We start from the raw sequence: 21902 nt of genomic DNA on the forward strand, positions 1-21902 counted from the left end.
GTCTCGGCCTCCCAAAGTGCTGGGATTACAGGCTTGAGCCACCGCGCCCGGCCTCTACTCGATTGTTAAAAGAAAATTTTTACGAGGAATATTTGACAGGACTGTATGCGGCCCACAAAGCCCAAATTACTTGCTATCTGGCTCTTCACAGAAAAAGTTTAGCCAAAGCTTGACCTACAGTTTCTTTTCAGGACGACTGAAGGAAACAGAAGTTCATAAATTATGTGACTTATATAGGACCTGGGGAGATGTGCTGTGATCCAACAGGCCCCTCTCACTCAAGGTGCAACAAGCTACCTGAAAGTCTCCGCCACCAGCTGGTGTAAAAGCAAGCGGACAACGTCCAACGGCATTCTAGTCTGAGCGTGGAAAGCCTCGGCTCCCCTGATACACCTGCAAGGCAAGCCAACAACTGCTTCTGTGCTAGCAGCAGGGCCTGTGAATGAGGGGTGGGCGAGGATGGGAGGACAGTGGTCTGCAGGGGCTCCTGGGGTTCCACTATGTTGCGTTATCAATAAAATCGTGGCAGGGGTAGCTTCTGAAAAAAATTAAAAATATTCACTGCTCCCAGCAGCCTGGAGGACAGCATATTTTGTTCTCTCATAAGTAGGAACACTAGGATAAACATTTATTGAGAACTATTAGATGCCAAGCACTGTGCTCTGGGGATACAAAGATATTAAGATACTGTCCCACAGAATTAGCACATATAAACACAAAATCATCTAAGTACCTTTCCTAAAACTCAAAAAAATGCAGAATTATGAAACACATCTGGCCCTGAGACATGTTGAACAGAAAAAGAATTACGGACCCGCACAACTACTGTTTTATTTTTGAAGATCACTGAAAGCTTTAAATTGACATTATCGATCTAAAACATATAATACTATTGACTATTATATATTATTATATACTGTTAACATGCACAATCAATATCCTTTGTTAATTCCCTAGAAACGTGAATAAAAAGTATGACATCCATCCCAGTGATCTCAGTTTTAAAAAGAATGTTTGAAACAAGGAGGTGGGTCCAACCCTTGCAAGACTAATGGAACTCAACTTACGGATGTGGTTTCATTTCTATGTAGTTCTTGGGAATGAAGCCGTCTTTTCCATTGAGCTCTGCCTTGTACCAGTTCTGATCACATTCTTCGTTCAAAACCTGAAAAGAAATAAGACAATAAAAAACCCCAATCATTTCCTTTTCCTTTTAAAAAGGTAGTTACAATTATGCTGTCTTTTAGGTTTGTGAACGCTTTCATTCAAAGTCTTATCAGTTATACGGATATAAGACTCCTTGTAACTTCAAACAACCGGTATTATGTTAAACTCTGTTAAAATGAAACAGAAATTATCTGTGAAAATGAAAAGTCAGGCTCCCAAACATCTGGAACGAAACCCTCAGTAAGGAAGGAGAAAGAAGAATGGCAAGAGTTAGTTTTCTTTCTTTTTTTTTGTTTCTTCAGACGGAGTCTCGCTCTGTTGCCCAGGTTGAAGCGCAGTGGTGCGATCTCAGCTCACTGCAACCTCTACCTCCTGGGTTCAGGTGATTCTCCTGCCACAGCCTCCCGAGTAGCTGGGATTACAGGTGCATGCCACATTGCCCAGCTAATTTTTGTATTTTTAGTAGAGACGGGGTTTCACCATGTTGGCCAGGCTGGTCTTGAACTCCTGGCCTCAGGTGATCTGCCCACCTTGGCCTCTCAAATTGCTGGGATTACAGGTGTGAGCCACTGTGCCCAGCCAGTTTTTTTGTTTTGTTTGTTTTTTCTAAGAGAGAAACCTGGAGAGGAGGTTCTGGAAAACGGCAAACACAAAGGAGAATAAGGGAGCCTGACGAAGACAAAGTCTGCTCTCTGGGAGAGACAGGTGACACAGTAGAACTGAGCATCTACAGAACCTTTTATTAGACTCTTCTAGAGATCTTCCAACCGACCTCCAGAATCTACAGTGATAGAGTCCTGATCCCCTCATGGCTTCTCTAGGTTACTGCAAGTACGGGTCACCACCAAACAGCTCCAGAACACTGCTGCTTCTGAGGACAACCACATGCCTTCGTTTGGGGCAATTATTTGAAGGAAAAAGCATGGCAAATCCTACTCAGTTCAATAACCCAAATGCCACACTGTATTAAAGTCAGATAGTGCTGAAAGTATATCAACCAGCACAATTCAGGCAAACGCCTTGGAAATCCTGTAACTGAACCACTACATTCTACAGATGTAAAAAAACAGACCAATGGCCACCCCAGGTTATGAGGTAGTGACCCCACAGAGCTAACATCACGTCCAGACTTTCATATTCCCAATGACCGTTCTCTCCAATGCTGCCTCTTGAATTGCACAGATAGGCCAGGCCACGACACTATAATGTGTACAGTAATACAGTAGTCCTCCTTACCATGATGGACACGTTTCAAGACCTCCAGTGGGTGCCTGAAACCATGGATAGTACAGGACTCTAGATATGCTATGCTTTTTCCTACACTATACACATACCTATAAGTTTATTACTATTATTATTATTATTATTTTTTGAGACAGAGTCTTGCTCTGTCGCCCAGGCTGGAGTGCAGTGGCCGGATCTCAGCTTACTGCAAGCTCCGCCTCCCAGGTTCACACCATTCTCCTGCCTCAGCCTCCTGAGTAGCTGGGACTACAGGCGCCCACCACCTCGCCCGGCTAGTTTTTTGTATTTTTTTAGTAGAGATGGGGTTTCACCGTGTTAGCCAGGATGGTCTCGATCTCCTGACCTCGTGATCCGCCCGTCTCGGCCTCCCAAAGTGCTGGAATTACAGGCTTGAGCCACCGCGCCCTGCCTAGTTTATTATTATTTTTTAGATTTTTAGATTTATTTATTTATTTTGCCCAGGCTAGTCTTGAAGTCCTGTACTCAAGGGATTCTCCTGCCTCAGCCTCCCAAAGTGCTGGAATTACAGGTGTGAGCCACCATGCCAGTCCTACCTATAATTAATCCTGGCAGTCTGGAAGGATAAGGTGGGAAGACTGCTTTAAGCCCAGGAGTTTCGGACCAGCCTGGGCAACATAGTGAAACCCTGTCTTTATATTTAAAAAGTGTAAAAGAAAAGTGATAACAATATACTGTAATAAAACTTTATGTGAATGTGTTCTCTCTCAAAATATCTTTTTTCTGTTTTTGCATCAGGGTCTTGCTCTGCTGCCCAGGCTGGAGTACAGTGGCCCCATCATGGCTCATGGCATCTCAATTTCCTGGGTTCAAGTGATCCTCCCATCTCAGCCTCCTGAGTACCTGGGACTATAGGCACTTGCCATGTTGCCCAGACTGGTCTTGAACTCCTGGGTTCAAGTATCCTCCTGCCTCAGCTTACCTAAGTGTTGAAATTACAGGTGTGAGCCACTCTGCTTGGCCAAAATATATTACATATACGTTGGACTGCAACTAGCCGCAGGTAAGGGGGGGACTAGTGTATACAGAGCAGAACAGAATCAGGTACAGTATGAAAGCCACCCTATGAATTCTAGACTTACAATGAAAGGCAAAGGGCAGAAGGCATAAGGTTGGTAAAAGATAAAACAGAAATGTGCGCACAACCCCAAAATGGTGGGCCCAGGAAAATGTTGGCTAGTACAGTGGTAATCTACACTACATAACAAAGTTCTGAGAGGAAACTGGTAAATTCTTTACAAAATGATTTATTCAAGATGTTGAACAATGCTGTACTCATAGCCAATTAGAAGCTGGATTGCTCTAAAGTGAGTGCTGTCTGTGTACTGCCATTCAAAATGAGATGCAATAAATAGAAAGGGTAGATAAGAATGACAGATAATCAACAACTGGCCAGGCTGCCTTAATGACTACTCTAGGCTAATTTCTTTCTTAATAGAGGGTATGCCCTGCAGAGCTTTGCAATGCTGGTGCTTATCTGCTATGCTTGCCAAACTCTGGCTGCAGGTGCCAGACACTGGGTTTCAATGTTTAGGATAAGGTGGCAATCCTGCAAGAGCTAATAAATATGTGTAGCAAACTCTCAAAAAAATTAGCTAGTGGTAGCCGGGCGCGGTGGCTCAAGCCTGTAATCCCAGCACTTTGGGAGGCTGAGACGGGCGGATCACGAGGTCAGGAGATCGAGACTATCCTGGCTAACACGGTGAAACCCCGTCTCTACTAAAAAATACAAAAACTAGCCGGGCGAGGTGGTGGGCGCCTGTAGTCCCAGCTACTCGGGAGGCTGAGGCAGAAGAATGGCGTAAAACCCGGGAGGCGGAGCTTGCAGTGAGCTGAGATCTGGCCACTGCACTCCAGCCTGGGCAACAGAGCGAGACTCCGTCTCAAAAAAAAAAAAAAAAAAAATTAGCTAGTGGTAAATCCCAGCGTATTCAAAGTTTCCAAGAGTCACACACACATTGATAGAGTATTGATGAAAACTCTTCTAGTCATCATTTCGTTTCTCTTAAATCACATTAAAGACTGGAATGAGATAAAACAATATATGCAAGATACACTCATAATTTTAAAATCTTCATTTTAAAAACACTGCATTGCGCTGTGGCCAGCAATGGTGCTGCATTGATAGACAATTATAAAGTACACACCAAGGACAAGTTTGAGGAGGGAAAGTGCGCTTCAATCCTGCCAGGCCACCACCACCTGCCCCTGTACTGGCAGCACAGAAAACTCTGAATAGCCTTTGAGAAAAGAGCTACTTTAAAAGTTATTTAAGGCCAGGATTCTGTTATCTACCAAAAATAAGGTCTAGAAGGAAAATGTGGTCTAATAATGATCTTATAAAGCATCATCCTATAGTAATAATAAAAACCCCACAGGCTTATAAACAATATTTATTATTTCATTTCAGAGACAGAGTTTCACTATGTTGCGCAGGCCGGAGTAGCTGGGACTACAGGTGCGTGCAACCATACCAGCTATGAGGAGTTTTTGAAAATGTTTTTTTTTTTTTTTTTTTTTTGAGACGGAGTCTCGCTCTGTCGCCCGGGCTGGAGTGCAGTGGCCGGTTCTCAGCTCACTGCAAGCTCCGCCTCCCGGGTTTACACCATTCTCCTGCCTCAGCCTTCTGAGTAGCTGGGACTACAGGCGCCCGCCACCTCGCCCGGCTAGTTTTTTGTATTTTTTAGTAGAGATGGGGTTTCACCATGTTAGCCAGGATGGTCTCGATCTCCTGACCTCGTGATCCGCCCGTCTCAGCCTCCCAAAGTGCTGGGATTACAGGCTTGAGCCACCACGCCTGGCCCCGAAAATGTCTTAACTCCTGAAATCGTGAGGTATGTCTACTTTTACCGTATACACTTGTTGTTGGAAGATAGACGAGAGTCAGACTGACAAAGAGCTGCTTGTAACCTATTTGTGCATCAAAACAGAACAAAGTAATCATTAGAAAGGAACACTTTCGGTTTGTGACCAATAACTTTGCAGAAAAAGATAACTATTTACCTGCCAGGAGTTCATAGAGCTACACTGTCTTCTTGTCACCTTCACCAAGACAGAGGCAAATCTCCCTAAAAAGTGTCCCCTCCCCCAATAAACACAACTCCAGGGCAACTCCCAGATTTGACATCAACTTAGAACTATGGCTGTCTACAGAACAAAAATTATTACTTGGTGTTTAGTATGTTTTTCTCCCCCAGAAAGCAGGAACACATAGAATTAATGTTTTTGAAAAATGTACATTTTGAAAATGTAATTTTTTTTTTGAGAGAGACTCTTGCTCTGTTGCTCTGTCACCCAGGCTGGAGTGGAGTGGCATGCTCTCAGCTCACTGCAACCTCCACCTCCCGGGTTCAAGCGATTCAAGGGCCTCAGCCTCCCAAGCAGCTGGGATTACAGGTGTGCGCCACCATACCCAGCTAATTTTTGTATTTCTAGTAGAGACAAGGTTTCACCATGTTGGCCAGGCTGGTCTCAAACTCCTGGCCTCAGGTGATCTGCCCACTTTGGCCTCCCGAAGTGCTGGAGCCACCGTGCTTGGCCACAAATAATTTTTAAAGGCCTACTCAGACTCCTGAGCATGAGCAGGCTGCTCCCATCACCGTGTCTTCACTTGCTTATTCACTCCCTCTACACAAATCCATGGGTGAGCTCACAAAAAAAGTTTCCTTCAGCTTTAAAATCTCTAAGGAATGTTTTTAGCTATTACCCCACAGCTGCATTTTCTATTCCAACCCCCATATTCCCTCGAGTTATGACTTTGTAGCCACACAAGACACTTTGGTTTAACGGAAGCAGATTGATCAAGAGATGAGATTATGAAAGGAGGAAGAGACAAGTTTCAGTGAAGAAAGTTCTTTTTTTTTTTTTGCAAAGAGACTGAAAATAATGTTAAGAGCCCAAATCAGGAAGAAATTTAAGAGATGAGGAATGAGGTGAGCTTTCTACAGAGGAATTAAAAATATACAAGTCCTTTCTGTGCTGGTAACACTCACGAAAACGGTCAACGTTCCTACAACTCGTTGGACTCCCTGTAAGAAGTGTGGCAAGCACCAACCCCACGAAGTGACACAGTACAACAGGGGCAAGGATTCTCTGTATGCCCAGGGAAAGCGGCGTTATGACAGGAAGCAGAGTGGCTATGGTGGGCAGACTAAGCTGATTTTCCGGAAAAAGGCTGAAACCACAAAGACTGTGCTAAGGCTTGAGTGCGTTGAGCCCAATTGCAGATCTAAGAGAATGCTGGCTATTAAAAGATGCAAGCATTTTGAACTGGGAGAAGATAAGAAGAGAAAGGGCCAAGTGATCCAGTTCTAAGTGTAATCTTTTCTTTTATTATGAAGACAATAAAATCTTGAGTTTATGTTCACTTCAAAAAACATATATATGTACAAGTCAATGGAAGGGGACATGAAGGAACTCCGGAGGTGCTGTTTCTCTCACATTTCCTGACCTGGGTGTGTTCTGTTTGTGAAAATTCACTTAACTATAATGATACATAAATGTTTTTTCTTCTTTTTTTTTTTGAGACAGAGTTTTGCTCTTGTTACCCAGGCTGGAGTGCAACGGCGCCATCTCAGCTCACTGCCATCTCTGCTTCCTGGGTTCAAGTGATTCTCGTGCCTCAGCCTCCCAAGTAGCTAGGATTACAGGCGCCAGCTACCACACGCAGCTAATGTTTTTTTTTTTTTTTTTGAGACAGAGTCTCGCTCTGTCGCCCGGGCTGGAGTGCAGTGGCCGGGCCTCAGCTCACTGCAAGCTCCGCCTCCCAGGTTCACGCCATTCTCCTGCCTCAGCCTCCCGAGTAGCTGGGACTACAGGCGCCCGCCACCTCGCCCGGCTAGTTTTTTGTATTTTTTAGTAGAGACGGGGTTTCACCGTGTTAGCCAGGATGGTCTCGATCTCCTGACCTCGTGATCCGCCCGTCTCGGCCTCCCAAAGTGCTGGGATTACAGGCTTGAGCCACCGCGCCCAGCCGGCAGCTAATGTTTTTGTATTTTTAGTAGAGATAGAGTTTCGCCATATTGGCCAGGGTGGTCTCAAACTCCTGACCTCAAGGGATCCATCCGCCTCGGCCTCCCAAAGTGTTGGAATTACAGGCGTAAGCCACAGCGCCTGGTCTTTGCATTTAATTTTCTATACAAATTATAGAAAAAGGCATCATTTAGAAAAATGGCAAGTATTTTGTTTATAGATTGCTGCATTTTGAAATAAGGGGATATTTTCTAGCCTGAACATATTCAGTCATCTGAAAATGAATAAAAAATAGAAATCTTTTTTTTAAAAGAAATAAGCTGTACAGTTATGGTCCCATCAAGCCTTTCAACGCGTGCTCCAGTTGCAACAGCTTCCAGAAAGTTCAACATTTCTTCAGGGAAAAATTATTCAAAGTTTTATCAATCTGTGAAGCAATTTGTGTGAGAGCATTTGTGCATGAATGATGGGAAGAATTACATTTTCAAGCTCTTAACATGTAAAAAACCAAAAACACTATTTATAGCTGGTCCCTGCAGTGCAGAAATTGAACATAAGCCAGTGCGGTGTCCCCAGTTCTTCAAAGAACCCAGGTAAAACTAGTCTAATTCCTGAGTATCACTCAGTCAATCCCAAAGGAGCAATACTGAAATTCTGCTATGACTTGAAATTTCAAGAATTCTAGTAGTATCTACTACATAATTTCAAATTCCTAGAAAAGAGAAAACACACACGCACGCATGCTTTTAAAAGACTTTAACCCCTAGGAACAAATTCTAAGGGCCCTGGCGGGGTTAACAGTACTGGGAAGCCACTCAAAGTCAGTTCTCTTCAGGTGCCTGATTACATATTTTATTAGAAGCTATTAGAATGCTCTTCAACTTCCCTTAGTATGGCTAACTGACTCAGTTTCAAGCTATAGTGATTCATTACTAACACTTTAAATAAGTGCTTTACAATCACCACCTCCATCTGTTACAGTTTTTCTGCAACATGAAAAACATCTTGGCAATGCTGCCTGCTATGCTGTGTGCCAAATCATGAAAAACACCCACAGTGCAGATAAACTATTAAGAATTTTAGTGATGAGATAAGCTGCAAAGGTTGTTCAATAATTAAGGTTCCCAGTCCCACAGAGAGCTTGAATTGCTCACCCAGGAACACAGGGAGAACAGTTCTCACATTTGCCCAGCAGATCAGTCTCCATTTGGAATGACTGCAACTACAGCAAGGCCACGGCTCAATAAAAATCTGAAAAGCATCTTCGCCAACCAGGCCAGGTGACAGGTACTTGACTTTTAACAACCAGAAAGTTGAGAAGAAATGAAACGCATTTATGAAGTTTTAAAACTCTCCTGGCCGGGCGCAGTGCCTCACGTCTGTAATCCCAGCACTTTGGGAGGCTGAGGCGAGTAAATCACCTGAGGTCAGGAGTTTGAGATCAGCCTGGCCAACATGGTGAAACCCCGTCTCTACTAAAAATATAAAAAGTTTGCTGGATGTGGTGGTGCATGCCTGTAATCCCAGCTACTCAGGAGGCTGAGGCAGAAGAATCGCTTGAAGCCAGGAGGCAGAGGCTGCAGTGAACCGAGATCATGCCATTGCACTCCAGCCTGGGTGACAGAGTGACTCCATAAAAAAAAAAAACCACAAAGGAAAAACAAAGGGTATTTGTTAGTCAAGTACACCTCCTGACCCCTGGTGATGGAATGGTGAGAGGTTCTGACTTAGCACCTTTTAAACGTTTTTAAAGGAAAGGAAGAAAAAAGAGGGGAGGAGGAAGGAAAGACAGGCAAGAGGACAAAGTCCCCAAACTCCAACTTTCCATGGTAAAAATCATTCATTACTTTATACTTCCCTCTGCCTACGAAGGAAGGAGTCGTGCCCCATGAATACTGCTTTCTTTCCAACTGCCACCTTTCTGAAAAGTAGCTGCTCAAAGTGGGGATCAGTGTGAAGGGGGAACATCAGCGAGTCAGGAGATGGGAACCCACCAAATGTCCAGGCAACACAGCTTAAGTGCCCCAAAGTTAACCACTGCCATTTTTCTGTTAAAAAGCCCTAAGTATCCTTCTACAAGTGCCAATATAGTCGGGCATTCCGGTTTTCATAATTCGGCCATTACCAACTATCTGCTCTGATCACCCACTGCTTCTCCAAATGAGCCCTGTCGTGCAGTCTGCTAGTCAACTCACCGACCTCTAAACACACTGTACTCCTCCCCGCCGCTTGTCTGTACTTTTCCTTGTCTATTGAAATCTTTCAAAATTCAGTTCAGAGTTTACAACCACCCTGGTCACCTTTCTCTCTGCTTCAATCTTATAGTATTTAATAGAGGATTACTGTCAATAATGTAATCCCCTTATGGTGATTATCTCGTCTATCACTACTTCGTACCATGTGCTGCTATGAATTGGCCCCCTCCCAAACTAACCCGCAAGCAATGAAGCTGGCTCCATATTCAGTTCTCATTTGTCTTCCTCACAGCTCTTAGTATGGTATCTAGCATATTTTGGGGAACTGACTTATATGTGGGGGCTTTGTTCTAAATGTTCTAAGTAATACATTCAGGGCCCTAGAGCAAGCTGGGTCTACAACAATTTATACATTCTCTCTCTACCTTTTTAATAAAAAATTGAGATGAGGGTCTTGATATGATGCCCAGGCTGTTCTCCAATTCCTAGGCTCAAGTGATCCTCCCACCTCAGCCTCCCAAAGTGCTGAGAATACAGGCATGAGCCACCACACCCAGTCCATTTGTACATTTTTGGTGATAAACAAGAACCTCTTAAATAGATCCTAGAAAGACTGATTGTCATGAGTTTGTTGATCCAAGCAAGGAGAGGTAAAGGAGGTAACAGAAGGTAACAGACAATCAGTCTTCCTGTAACTTAAGCACCCTCCCTAAAGGCTATGTGGAGTACCTTTCCACAAGGCCACCTACTTCTTTGTCTAAGATAAAAGATGTGGGCTGGGTGCGGTGGCTCACACCTGTAACTTCAGCACTCCAGGAAGCCAAGGTGGGAGGATACCTTGAGCCTCGGAGTTTGAGTCCAGCCTAGAGGGTACAGGGAGACCCTGTTTCTACAAAATATTAAACAATTAGCCTGGCATGGTGGTGTGCACCTGTAGTCCCAACTACTCAGGAGGTGGAGGTGGGAGGACTGCTTGAGCCTGGGAGGTCCAGGCCTGCAGTGAGCTGTGATTGCACCGCTGGGGTGACAGAGAGAAACCTTGTCTCAAAAAAAAAAAAAAAAAAAAAGGGTATAAGCTTGGGAAGGAGTAGGGGTGGGTGGAGAGAGAAGGGAACTTTCAGTATGACAGGGATAAAGGGGTCTGGACTAGGGAGAGAGGAGGTGTAAGTATTTCTACACATGTCCTACTAATCCCTCTCAGGATGGGGCGCTTCCTGGCAATGTGATGTCTACTTCTGATTCGGTCTGCCTGTCTGACTGGTGACAGACTTTTGCAGGGTGGTAATTTTAATAGCTACAACTCTTCCAGCAAAATTTGTATGAAACAGTCTGGAAGACCTTGGACTTTTTGATTCACCCACTGGCCAGCAACTAGGTTGATGGAGAAACATGATCACATTAACAGACCAGGACTATTCATGCATTAAAAAAATTTCTTCATAATGTTCACACATGTTAGAAGATGAACAATTAAGATGACTAACCAAATTACAGGATATTTCTTTCTCTGAGAAACATTTTAGTTCAAAAGATAACTAGGTTATACTCATCAACCTCTTCAGCTGACCTCCTATCATCAAAAGAAATTGCTCATTTTTAACAAAACAGGAAGGTAGTTCACACTTATGTGATATTACTCCACCCAGATAAATCTGGAGGCAGCGAAACCTAAATGCATAGACAATACCCCAAAATAAACTTCTACCGAAGGGGTACAAAAAGTTTCCATTCAAAATAACTGTCTTGCGTTTTGTCACACGTGCAAGTCCTATTTGGTGGAGCTGAAATGCTTTTGGAATGTCAGAATTTCAACTGCAGGAGTAGGGAGAAGAAAGGAGAGGAAGGGAGGGAGCAGAAAGAGACGGACGCAGACACAGAGAGATCAAGAAGTTTCAAGAAAAATCTGTATATTTGAAAAATTCAACAATCATATACCAGACAAACACCAAGCTCTGAGCTCGGTGAACTGAGGATAAAATGGACACCCCTCCCAAGGAGCTCAGGGATTAGAAAGCTGCCAGGCGCATCACAGTGTGACGGATGTCAGGAGCGGGGAGTTATGGGTACTATGGCCGGCATCAACTCAACAGAAAATATCTGACTTCCAAACATCAAAGACGACGACTTAACTCCAGTTTAGGTGGTATCAGGAAAACATGCCAGATGAACTGTGAACTTGGTTATTCCCTGTCTGCATCTTTAACTCTGCTTAGTCTGTTTGGATTATGAGTAGAAGGAACACGGCAGACTCTGCAACTTGCAAACAGAGGGATAGATTGTTCTCTTGGCCAGATTTGGCTGCTATTAACTAAAAGACTGGTTAAGCTTCTTTTAGCTTAAAAGTAAAATCTTTATTAATGGTATCATAATTTCTAACTGGAAATAACCCAAATAATCTCAACTGTAGCTGATTTTTTTTTTCCAGTCTTGTTTTCGTTGCCTAGGCTGGAGTGCAATGGCGTGATCTCGGCTCATTGCAACCTCCACCTCCTGGGTTCAAGCGATTTTCCTGCCTCAACCTCCTGTGTAGCTGGGATTACAGATGCCTGCCACCAAGCTGGCTAATTTCTTTTCTTTTTTTTTTTTTTTTGAGACGGAATCTCCCTCTGTCGCCCGGGCTGGAGTGCAGTGGCGGGATCTCAGCTCACTGCAAGCTCCGCCTCCCGGGTTTACGCCATTCTCCTGCCTCAGCCTCCCGAGTAGCTGGGACTACAGGCGCCCGCCACCTCGCCTCGCTAGTTTTTGGTATTTTTTTTTTTTTTGGTAGAGACGGGGTTTCACCATGTTAGCCAGGATGGTCTCGATCTCCTGACCTCGTGATCCGCCCGCCTCGGCCTCCCAAAGTGCTGGGATTACAGGCTTGAGCCACCGTGCCCGGCCCCAAGCTGGCTAATTTCTATATTTTTAGTACAGATAGGATTTCACCAAGTTGGCCTGGCTGGTGTCGAACTCCTGAGTTCAAGCGACCTGCCTGCCTCGGCCTCCCAAAGTGCTGGGATTTACAGGTGTTGAGCCACCACTCCTGGCCTCAACTGTAGCTAATTCTTTACTTCAATGACACATATTTAGCAAGTGTCCTTTTCATCCTTTCATTAAAACAGAAGGAGGCTTTTAATCTTACATGAAATCCTACACTCCTCTCTTCAAAAAAATAAAACACAAAGCCTCCGGCCTGGGTGAGCTGCCATTACTCATGTTTTGTGATGCTAACAGACAAACCACTCCTGTGTATCAGTTCCACCCTCTAAGGTCTCTACTCACATCCCACTGCCTCAGCATAAAGCAGAAAACAGGAGCTCAGACCTCCACCCTGAAAATTAATGACAACAGAGTTTGTTTAATTCCACGTAAGACTTTACGATTCAAGAGGTCAATGAAAGGACTGATCGATTTACAGTCGTTCTGTGACCCAAGAGCCACCTCAGAAGGATGTTACTGAAAGAAGAAAGAGCAATGTTGGTCACAGAGCTATTCACCAACATGTGCATAAGGACAGACTGAAAAACTCAAGGCTGGGGTCCTTCCACCAGGATGCCGTTAATTTCCAACTCAAAAAGTTAGTTCCAAATGCATTTTTTTTTTTTTTTTTTTTTTGAGGTGGAGTCTCGCTCTGTCGCCCAGACTGGAGTGCAGTGGCCGGATCTCAGCTCACTGCAAGCTCCGCCTCCCGGGTTTACGCCATTCTCCTGCCTCAGCCTCCCGAGTAGCTGAGACTACAGGTGCCCGCCACCTCGCCCAGCTAGTTTTGTATTTTTAGTAGAGACGGGGTTTCACCGTGTTAGCCAGGATGGTCTCGATCTCCTGACCTCATGATCCGCCCGTCTCGGCCTCCCAAAGTGCTGGGATTACAGGCTTGAGCCACCGCGCCCGGCCTCCAAATGCATTTTCTACTTCTGAAGCAGTTAATCTAGTTCCAAATCGGGAAAGGCTTGCTATAATCACATGACAGACGAAGAGGAACTGGGGTAGAGTGGTGAGTCCCTACCCCACCCCCACCCTCAGGGTGGAGGCGAATGCAGAGAGTTCAACAGGTAATGACAATACAAACTGCAAATGTGGATTCGAGCTAGTGGACAGGGTCAGGGAGCAGAAAACACAGGGACCTCAACTAGTTTGGGGGTGGGAGCTGTCAGAGAAAGCTTCCCCAAGCCAGTGACATTTGAAGGCAGATCAAAGGCTCTCCTGTGGGTGGTCTGGCAGAAGACCACAGTATGCAAATTAAGAAGCTCAAGCTTATATGTTACAATCATCAGAAGTCGCTGAGAGTGACATTAAGGTTTGCATTTTTCAAAAGCTCCTCTGGCTGGCTGTGAGATGAACTGCAAGGAGGTGCAGGTGGGTGGGGCAGTGAGGTAGAGAGAAGAGAGTCGAGGTATTTCTGGAGGTAGAATCAAAAGGATTTGGTGATGAGATGCTGCTCAGTGGTCTTCCTCACGGCTACTGATTTTTTTTTCTTCTTCTTCTGAAAAGTGTTTTAGAAAAACTGCTATATTGGCTGGGCACAGTGGCTGATGCCTGTAATCCCAGCACTTTGGGAGGCCAAGGCGGGCAGATCAGTTGAGGTCAGGAGTTCAAGACCCACCTGACCAACATGGTGAAACCCTGTCTCTACTACAAAATACAAAAAATTAACTGGGCATGGTGGCGGGCGCCTGTGGTCCCAGATACTCGGGAGGCTGAGGCAGGAGAATTGCTTGAATCTGGGAGGCAGAAGTTGCAGTGAGCCAAGACTGCGTCACTGCATTTCAGCCTGGGCGATTAGAGTGAGACTCCAAAAAACAAAGACAGGTATCAATCTTGTGCTGGTATCCTCCATCTGTCTCTCCAGATCCAGTTGACAACTTGCTTTTCTTGCCCTTTTTTTTTTTGAGACAGAGTCGCACTCTTCGTCCAGGCAGGAGTGCAGTGGTGCAATCTTGGCTCACGGCAACCTCCACCTCCCAGGTTCAAGTGATTCCCCTGCCTTAGCCTCCCAAGTAGCTGGGATTACCACACCCGGCTAATTTTTGCATTTTTTAGTAGAGACAGGGTTTCACCATGTTGGCCAGGCTACTGTTGAACTCCTGACCTCAAGTGACCCACTCACCTTGGCCTCCCAAAGTGCTGGGATTATAGGTGTGAGCCACTGTGCGCAGCCTGCTCTGACTTTTTGGATCTGTAAGGACCACATCAACAGGCTCCCTCACTCTCTGGCTCCCAGTGCTGTGAATCAATGGGAAGGCCTGCAGAAGGTCAGAGGAAGGGAGGGACAGGTCAGGGCATTCATTCTACCAGCTCCCACCCTGGGAGTGTCTGTGGATAGTCTTGGACTCTCAATTGAAAATAAGTCCTGGCCGGGCGCGGTGGCTCAAGCCTGTAATCCCAGCACTTTGGGAGGCCGAGACGGGCGGATCACGAGGTCAGGAGATCGAGACCATCCTGGCTAACACGGTGAAACCCCGTCTCTACTAAAAATACAAAAAACTAGCCGGGCGAGGTGGCGGGCGCCTGTAGTCCCAGCTACTCCGGAGGCTGAGGCAGGAGAATGGCGGGAACCCGGGAGGCGGAGCTTGCAGTGAGCTGAGATCTGGCCACTGCACTCCAGCTCGGGCGACAGAGCAAGACTCCGTCTCAAAAAAAAAAAAAAAAAAAAAAAGAAAATAAGTCCTTTCCTTCTCCAGGTTTGGGCAACTCCTGCCCCTTCCTTCTCCCCGTCTTAGGCCTCATGGTGGTAACCTGATTATCAGCTGTGGACGCTGCATCATCCCTGTGGTTTCTAGAGAAACTTCGCCCACACTGATAGCAGCAGGAGGCAGACAAACGCCTCACAGGGGCGTGTCCCCAGTGAAACCCCACCTCTAAGCCAAAGACAATTGAAAGCCTGAAAGCCACACTACAAGACAAATCCATGGACTGGACTGAGAACCCATCTTCCCATTTGGTAGGCTTTCCTGATTGATCCCCACCCTTCACCTATTATTTTACATCTACCTACTCTTTCCTAACTGATTTTCTACACTGCCGTGCCCACCTTTGAGTGGTGCCTTTGCTTTAGCCTTTCTTTGCATGCCCACAAACCATTCAGCATGGATGCCCCTATTGTGAGTCCATAAAAGCCCTGACCCAGATACACTGGGAGAGAAACCACCAGACTTCAGGGGTGGGGAACCACCATCTCCCCTCCTGAAAGCTGTTCACCGCTTAATAAAATTCTTCTCCACCCTCCTCACCCTTAAATTGTCAGTGTATCCTCACTCTTCTCGGACACAGGACAAGACCTTGGGAACTGCTGAACGTGGGTACAAGCTATAACACAGGTGAGCTGGGGCATACCTGGCCCAGCCATGAGCTGAGCTGGTGCACAAGCAAGACTTAGCCTGGGTGGGCTGAGTGTGGAGGTCCTCAGCTGGGGTCAACACCTTGCAAATAGTCTCATTATTAAAATCTCCTCAGTTTAAGTGTGTCAGGTGTTCTCTACCACGTCTCAGACTGAAATTAGCTTAAAATCAGTTGTATACGTCCTTTGGAATGCATTAAGGAGATGCTCCTTTATATAAAGTGACATTTGTTATGGAACAGAAAGTATCCAAATTCTACCAACTACTTGGGAGAAGAAAATCATAAAAGAGTCAAACAATTCTGTTCTGTTAACTACTTTTTCAAAATTTGAGACAGGGTCTTGCTCCGTGGCCCAGGTTGGAGTGCAGAGGCACAATCACAGTGCAGCCTCAACCTCCCGGACTCAAGTGATCCTCCCGCCTCAGATCTTCCCATAAACAGCTGGGACTACAGGTGCGAGCCACCATAGTTCGCTACTTTTACAATTTTTTGTGGAGGCAGGGTCTCACCATGTTGCCAAGTCTGGTCTGGAACTCCTGGCCTCAAGGTATCCTCCCATCTCAGCCTCCCAAAGTGCTGGAACTACAGGTATGAGCCACAACGCCTAGCCCTATTCTGTTTACTATTAAAAGCTGAGAAAGGGGGTGAAGGTATAAAACCTGAGATCTGTAATCTGACCATTTTACTAGACTGTCATAATGACTTGCAGTAGCTGTCCCCTTTGAATTGCACTTAAGTTAATGTTCAAGTGTCTACTACACTGAAAGCACTGTGTTAGGAAGCTGAAAAGGGAATAAGAATAAAAGGCATGGTCTCTGCCCTCAGAAATGTTTATGAGCTATGGGAGCTATGTGTGTAAATAAAGAAGAAATAAGTAAAAAAGTGAGACAAGGGAAACTGCTGATTGTGAGTTGGACACAGAATTCATAGCTACATGTTTCTATTTACTTTTTAGTTTTGGAGACAGGGTCTCACTCTGTCACCCAGGCTGGACAGTGCAGTGGCACGATCTCTGCTCACTGCAGCCTCTGCCTCCCAGGCCAAGTGAACTTCCCACCTCAGCCTCCTGAGTAGCTGGGACTACAGGCGCGTGCTGCCATGCCTGGCTATTTTTTGTAGAGGCGGGGTTTTGCCATGTTGTCCAGGCTGGTTTCGAACTCCTGAGTTCAAGCAATCGGCCCACCTCAGCCTCCCAAAATGCCAGGGATTCAGGCATGAGCCACTGTGCCCAACCCAGCAACATGTTTCTAAATTAGCTGCATGGCTGATATGGAAAATTCAACTCATGTATGGAGGTTCTAGAAAAAAGGACAACCTCAAATAGTCTAGGACTAGGGCAAGAACCTAAAGGTAGAACAGCTTATAACAGGTGAGAAGGTATGGTAAGCAAAGTAATTTTCCTTCTTGCACTTTCATTGGAGTTTAAATAAAAGCAGCAGCCATTCTTGTTTAATCCCACTCTGTCCTCTGCCAGACTATACATTGCCCTCTGTTGATGGAGCTGTCGTACGTTTAAATGATAAATGGTCATTTCATACATTTGGACAGCTAGATATGGCTCAACCCAAGCAGGGTCCTCTCTTACAGGTAACCATGCTGACCATGTTACTAAAACTACTGCCTAACAGATAAGACAAGCGGTCCTCCCTGTTGCCTTCAGCCTGCTAAGGCTGCAACCTGAGAGCCCAGAAACCTTCAAGGACACATGCAGGCTTGCTGGGATAACCAGATCAACGGGCTTGTTCGAGCCTTCTGTTTGCGTAACTCAGACTTTTTTTTTTTTTTTTTTTTTTTGAGATGGAGTCTTACTCTGTTGCCCAGGCTGGACTGCAATGGTGCAATCTTGGCCCACTGCAACCTCCACAACCTCCACCTCCCAGGTTCAAGCGATTCTCCTGCCTCAGTCTCCTGAGTAGCTAGGATTGCAGGCGCCCGCCACCACGCCTGGCTAATTTTTGTATTTTAAGTCGAGACGAGGTTTCCCCATTTTTGCCAGGCTGGTCTCGAACTGCTGACCTCAGGTGACCCACCCACCTTGGCCTCCCAAACTGCTGGGATTACAGGCGTGAGCCACCGTGCCCAGCTGACTCAGACATTTGATAGCCACACACTGCCTCACTTTGGATGATCATATTGGTGAAGACCAAAATAATTTAATACTCAGTGACAGGGATATTACTGGTGGGAGTATAAAAAGGTATATGGCTTTATGAAAAACAATTCGACTGTATGTATTACAGATCTAATGTTCATACCTATTAACCCAGTAATGCCATTCTTAGGACTCTATCCTAATAAAACAACCAAAAAAAAAAAAAAAATACATAGTCAAGACGGGCACAGTGGCATGTGCCTGTAGTCCCAGCTACCTGGGAGGATCCCTTAAGCCCAGCAGTTTAAGGCTGTAGTACGCTATGACTGCACCTGTGAATAGCCACGGCACTCTGGCCTGGGCAATATAGCAAGATCTCATCACTGAGGGGGGGAGAAAAAAAAAAAAAGAAGACTGAGTAAACAAGTGTGAGTGAGCGCCTATTTTGAGTTAGGAACTATGCTAGGTCCCGGGATACAATTTTAAAAATGAGCCTTACTTTCAAAGAGCTGACAGTAGGGGAAGCAAGTTCATTACAACTTCAAGTTTAAGTTCTATGAGTCCAGGGTGCTCTGTATGACAGCACATTTTAGAGACCGAATCTAATCAATGCACAGATGGGAGTCAAGGAAAGCTCACTTGGGCGGTAATATTTATTTATTTTTATTTTTTTTTGAGATGGAGTCTCACTCTGTCAGCCAGGCTGGAGTGCAGTGGCATGATCTCGGCTCACTGCAAGCTCCGCCTCCTGGGTTCACGCCATTCTCCTGCCTCAGCCTCCCCAGTAGCTAGGACTACAGGCGCCCGCCACCACGCCCAGCTAAATTTTTTTTTGTATTTTTAGTAGAGATGGGGTTTCACCATGTTAGCCAGGATGGTCTCGATCTCCTGACCTCGTGATCCACCCACCTCGGCCTCCCAAAGTGCTGGGATTACAGGCGTGGGCCACCGTGCCCGGCCACTTGGGCGTTAATATTTAAATGGAAACCCTGAGTGTAAGTAGGCTGTAGTGAGGCTTGGGGGTGGGCATGGAGGACACAAATGAGAGCAAGAAACATTCCAGGCACAGGCAGGGGCAGGTGCAAATGTTCTCAGGCAGGAAGGGATGTGCACAGTCTAGGGGAGACCAGGGACAGAGAACTGAGCCCAACTGTGCAGGGTAGAGTAAGGACTCAGGGAATTTGCTCATTAGGATGGTGGTCCGGGCTTGTGTGTGCACACAGCTCTGAGGGGACAAAGAGCAGCAGCAGGAAGATCAGGTGGAGAAGCGGCTACTGCAGGGAGCCAGGAGGGAGCAGCAAACAGGAACTGAGATTAGGGTAGGGGGGCTTCTGACTGTTTTGAAGAGAATCTAAAATGAACACTGAAAAACCCACACGCATTATTTTAAGAATCTAAGTTTATCCCACCCTCCCAAAAGATTCCCTCTGTACTTCCGTAGGAACAGGGTGCACAGGACCATACAGGATGAGACATCAAATTCCATGTTGTATCACAGGCTTCTCTAGGTGACAAAATTAAAAATTAGAGGAAGATGGTCAAGTGCTGATGGCTGACACCTGTAATCCCAGCACTTTGAGAGACTGCGGGGGAAGAATCACTTGAACCCAGGAGATCAAGACCAGGCTGAGGGATATAGCCAATAGCTGTCGCTACAAAAATTAGGAAAAAAAAAAAAAAAAAAAAATTAGCTGGGTACTAGTGGTGTGCGGCTGTAGTCCCAGCTACTCTAAGGCTACAGCGGGAGGATCAGTTGAGCCTGGAAGGTGGAGGCTGCAGTAAGTTATGATCATGCCACTGCACCCCAATCCGAGTGACAGAGCAAGACCTACCTCAGAGAAAAAAAAAAAAAAAAGGAAGTTTAATTATTCTCCACCATAAGCGAAGAAAAAGAGAAAGAAAATGTATAAAAGGGATACTCCCTCACCTAGAAGGAATGATCCCATTCTTCGATAATATAGGTGACATCTTAATTGTGGTACAATTAAAAACAGCTACACAAAACTGCTCATAACCAATTACCAATTCAAATAAATATACAGAAAACCTTTGTAATCTATGAAAATTCTAACTAGTACACTCTGACACATTTTATTCACTTATCACGTATAGTTACTTCACTTCAAAGAGTGACATTAGGGGGCTTTCAAGACCCCAAGTACAGGCCCTTGCATTAAAGTGGACATCAGGGTTCAGGGTGTAACAACCTTTTCCTAAGTATCTCTAATGGAATCGGAGACCAATATAACTGTTGTTAACAGGCAGGCTAAATTAACTACCTCTTTTTGCTGCTGGACCGGAGGCTTCTCTAGTAAGTAATCAGCCCAGTCCTGGCCTCCTTCAGGCAGCTGCACGGCTCAGGAGGAGCAGGTTCAGGTTCGCTGTGAGGGCTGGGGGGCAGGGCAGCCGCAGCACAGCCCCTGCTCTTGGCAGGCACCATCATCAAGAGACAAGCCCAGCCTTGCTCCGCCTCTAGTTCTCTCTAAGCACCTACACGCTGCTCCATGTGAAAAATCAGCACTTTCGTCCCACAGAACTGTCACAACCTGCAGAGAAGAGAGGGACTAAGAGGGCTAAATGATAGGATGTATTAACACAAACAACAGGTTTGTCAGACCCGCAACTCCATGTTACAAGAACAACCTCCTGATTTCACGTTACACTTAAAGGAGAAACGTGTGTACCATCCCATGATTCTGGGGCGGCTCCCAGTACCAACAGAACATCCATGCTCCCTGGAAATGGAAGGGTGACCAGGCATAAACAGTTCACTCTCCTGCCCACAATAACAAGTAGTTTTCCAAAGGAGAAAAGCAATCAGACATATTACATAACAACTAAGATATGCCTACTGTTTGCAACTACAGCCTGGTATTCAGCCTTTATGATCCTCTCTATCCAGTAAAAGTGTTTTAATGTCATGAATGTCTATGTATAAATCTATAATGATTAAGGCTATCAACTCTGAACTGACTGGAACCAAAATTTCCAGTTTTCTCCAGTTGAATTTTCATCATCAAGCTCACAAGACCATCCTCTGGGAGAAAAGGTTAGCTTGCTTTTTATGTTTTGTTTTGAGACGGAGTCTCGCTCTGTCGCACAGGCTGGAGTGCAGTGGCACGATCTCAGCTCACTGCAAGCTCTGCCTCCTGGGTTCACACGATTCTCCTCTCTCAGCCTCCAGAATAGCTGGGACTACAGGCGCCCAGCCACCACACCCGGCTAGTTTTTTTGTATTTTTTTTAGTAGAGATGGGGTTTCACCGTGTTAGCCAGGATGGTCTCGATGTCCTAACCTTGTAATCTGCCTGCCTTGGCCTCCCAAAGTGCTGGGATTACAAGTGTGAGCCACCGCGCCCGGCCTAACTTGGTTTTTTTAAAAAAGACACAGCTGTACCTTGTATTCGTGGGGGACTGGTTCCAGGACCCCCGCATATACACAAGTCTGTGCATACTCAAGTCGCACAGTTGGCCCTCTGTGTAAGTGTGCTGTGCATCCTATGAACATTGTCTTTTTGACACACATGCAGATTGAAAAAAATCCGTGTATAAGTGGAACCACGCAGCTCAAACCTGTTGCTCAAGCGTCAACTGTACTTTACTGGATGGCCTTCTGCATTTCCTCGAGTTTCCATGACTTTAAAAAAAAAACATTTTTGCCGGGCGCGGTGGCTCACACCTGTAATTCCAGCACTTTGGGAGGCTGAGGCATGCAGATCACGAGGTCAGGGGTTCAAGACTAGCCTGTCGAACATGGTGAAACCCCATCTCTACTAAAAATACAAAAATTAGCCAGGCGTGCTGGGACATGCCTGTAATCCTAGCTACTGAGGAGGCTGAGGCAGGAGAACTGCTCGAACCTGGGAGGCAGAGGTTGCGGTGAGCCGAGATTGCGCC

The 21902-nt window shown here is 45.7% G+C and overlaps 2 protein-coding genes across 3 annotated transcripts in view; one reads left to right on the top strand and one right to left on the bottom strand.

Moving 5' to 3' along the window:
• Window positions 1-21902, bottom strand: part of GRB2 (growth factor receptor bound protein 2) — an 86795-nt gene that overhangs the window by 11998 nt on the left and 52895 nt on the right. For both annotated transcript variants that reach the window (XM_023211827.1, XM_026456804.1), the window contains exon 3: window positions 1068-1165. In XM_023211827.1, coding sequence (XP_023067595.1) covers window positions 1068-1165 — 98 coding nt within the window. The remainder of the gene's footprint in view (window positions 1-1067; window positions 1166-21902) is intronic.
• Window positions 5267-6764, top strand: LOC111542513 (60S ribosomal protein L36a-like). Its single transcript, XM_026456782.2, has 2 exons — window positions 5267-5366; window positions 6398-6764. The coding sequence occupies exons 1-2, from the start codon at window positions 5267-5269 to the stop codon at window positions 6742-6744; spliced, it is 447 nt and encodes a 148-aa protein (XP_026312567.1). The 3' UTR covers window positions 6745-6764.

This window comes from Piliocolobus tephrosceles, chromosome 16 (genome assembly GCF_002776525.5).
Source record: "Piliocolobus tephrosceles isolate RC106 chromosome 16, ASM277652v3, whole genome shotgun sequence".
In the NCBI taxonomy this organism is placed as follows: domain Eukaryota; kingdom Metazoa; phylum Chordata; class Mammalia; order Primates; family Cercopithecidae; genus Piliocolobus; species Piliocolobus tephrosceles.

Excerpts from the sequence above, each read along its gene's own strand:
- LOC111542513 (XM_026456782.2), top strand. The coding sequence starts at position 5,267 with ATGTCTACTTTTACCGTATACACTTGTTGTTGGAAGATAGACGAGAGT. Across the intron at positions 5,367-6,397 it reads GTGCATCAAAACAGAACAAA|TCCTTTCTGTGCTGGTAACA; the intron begins GTAATCATTAGA and ends AAAATATACAAG.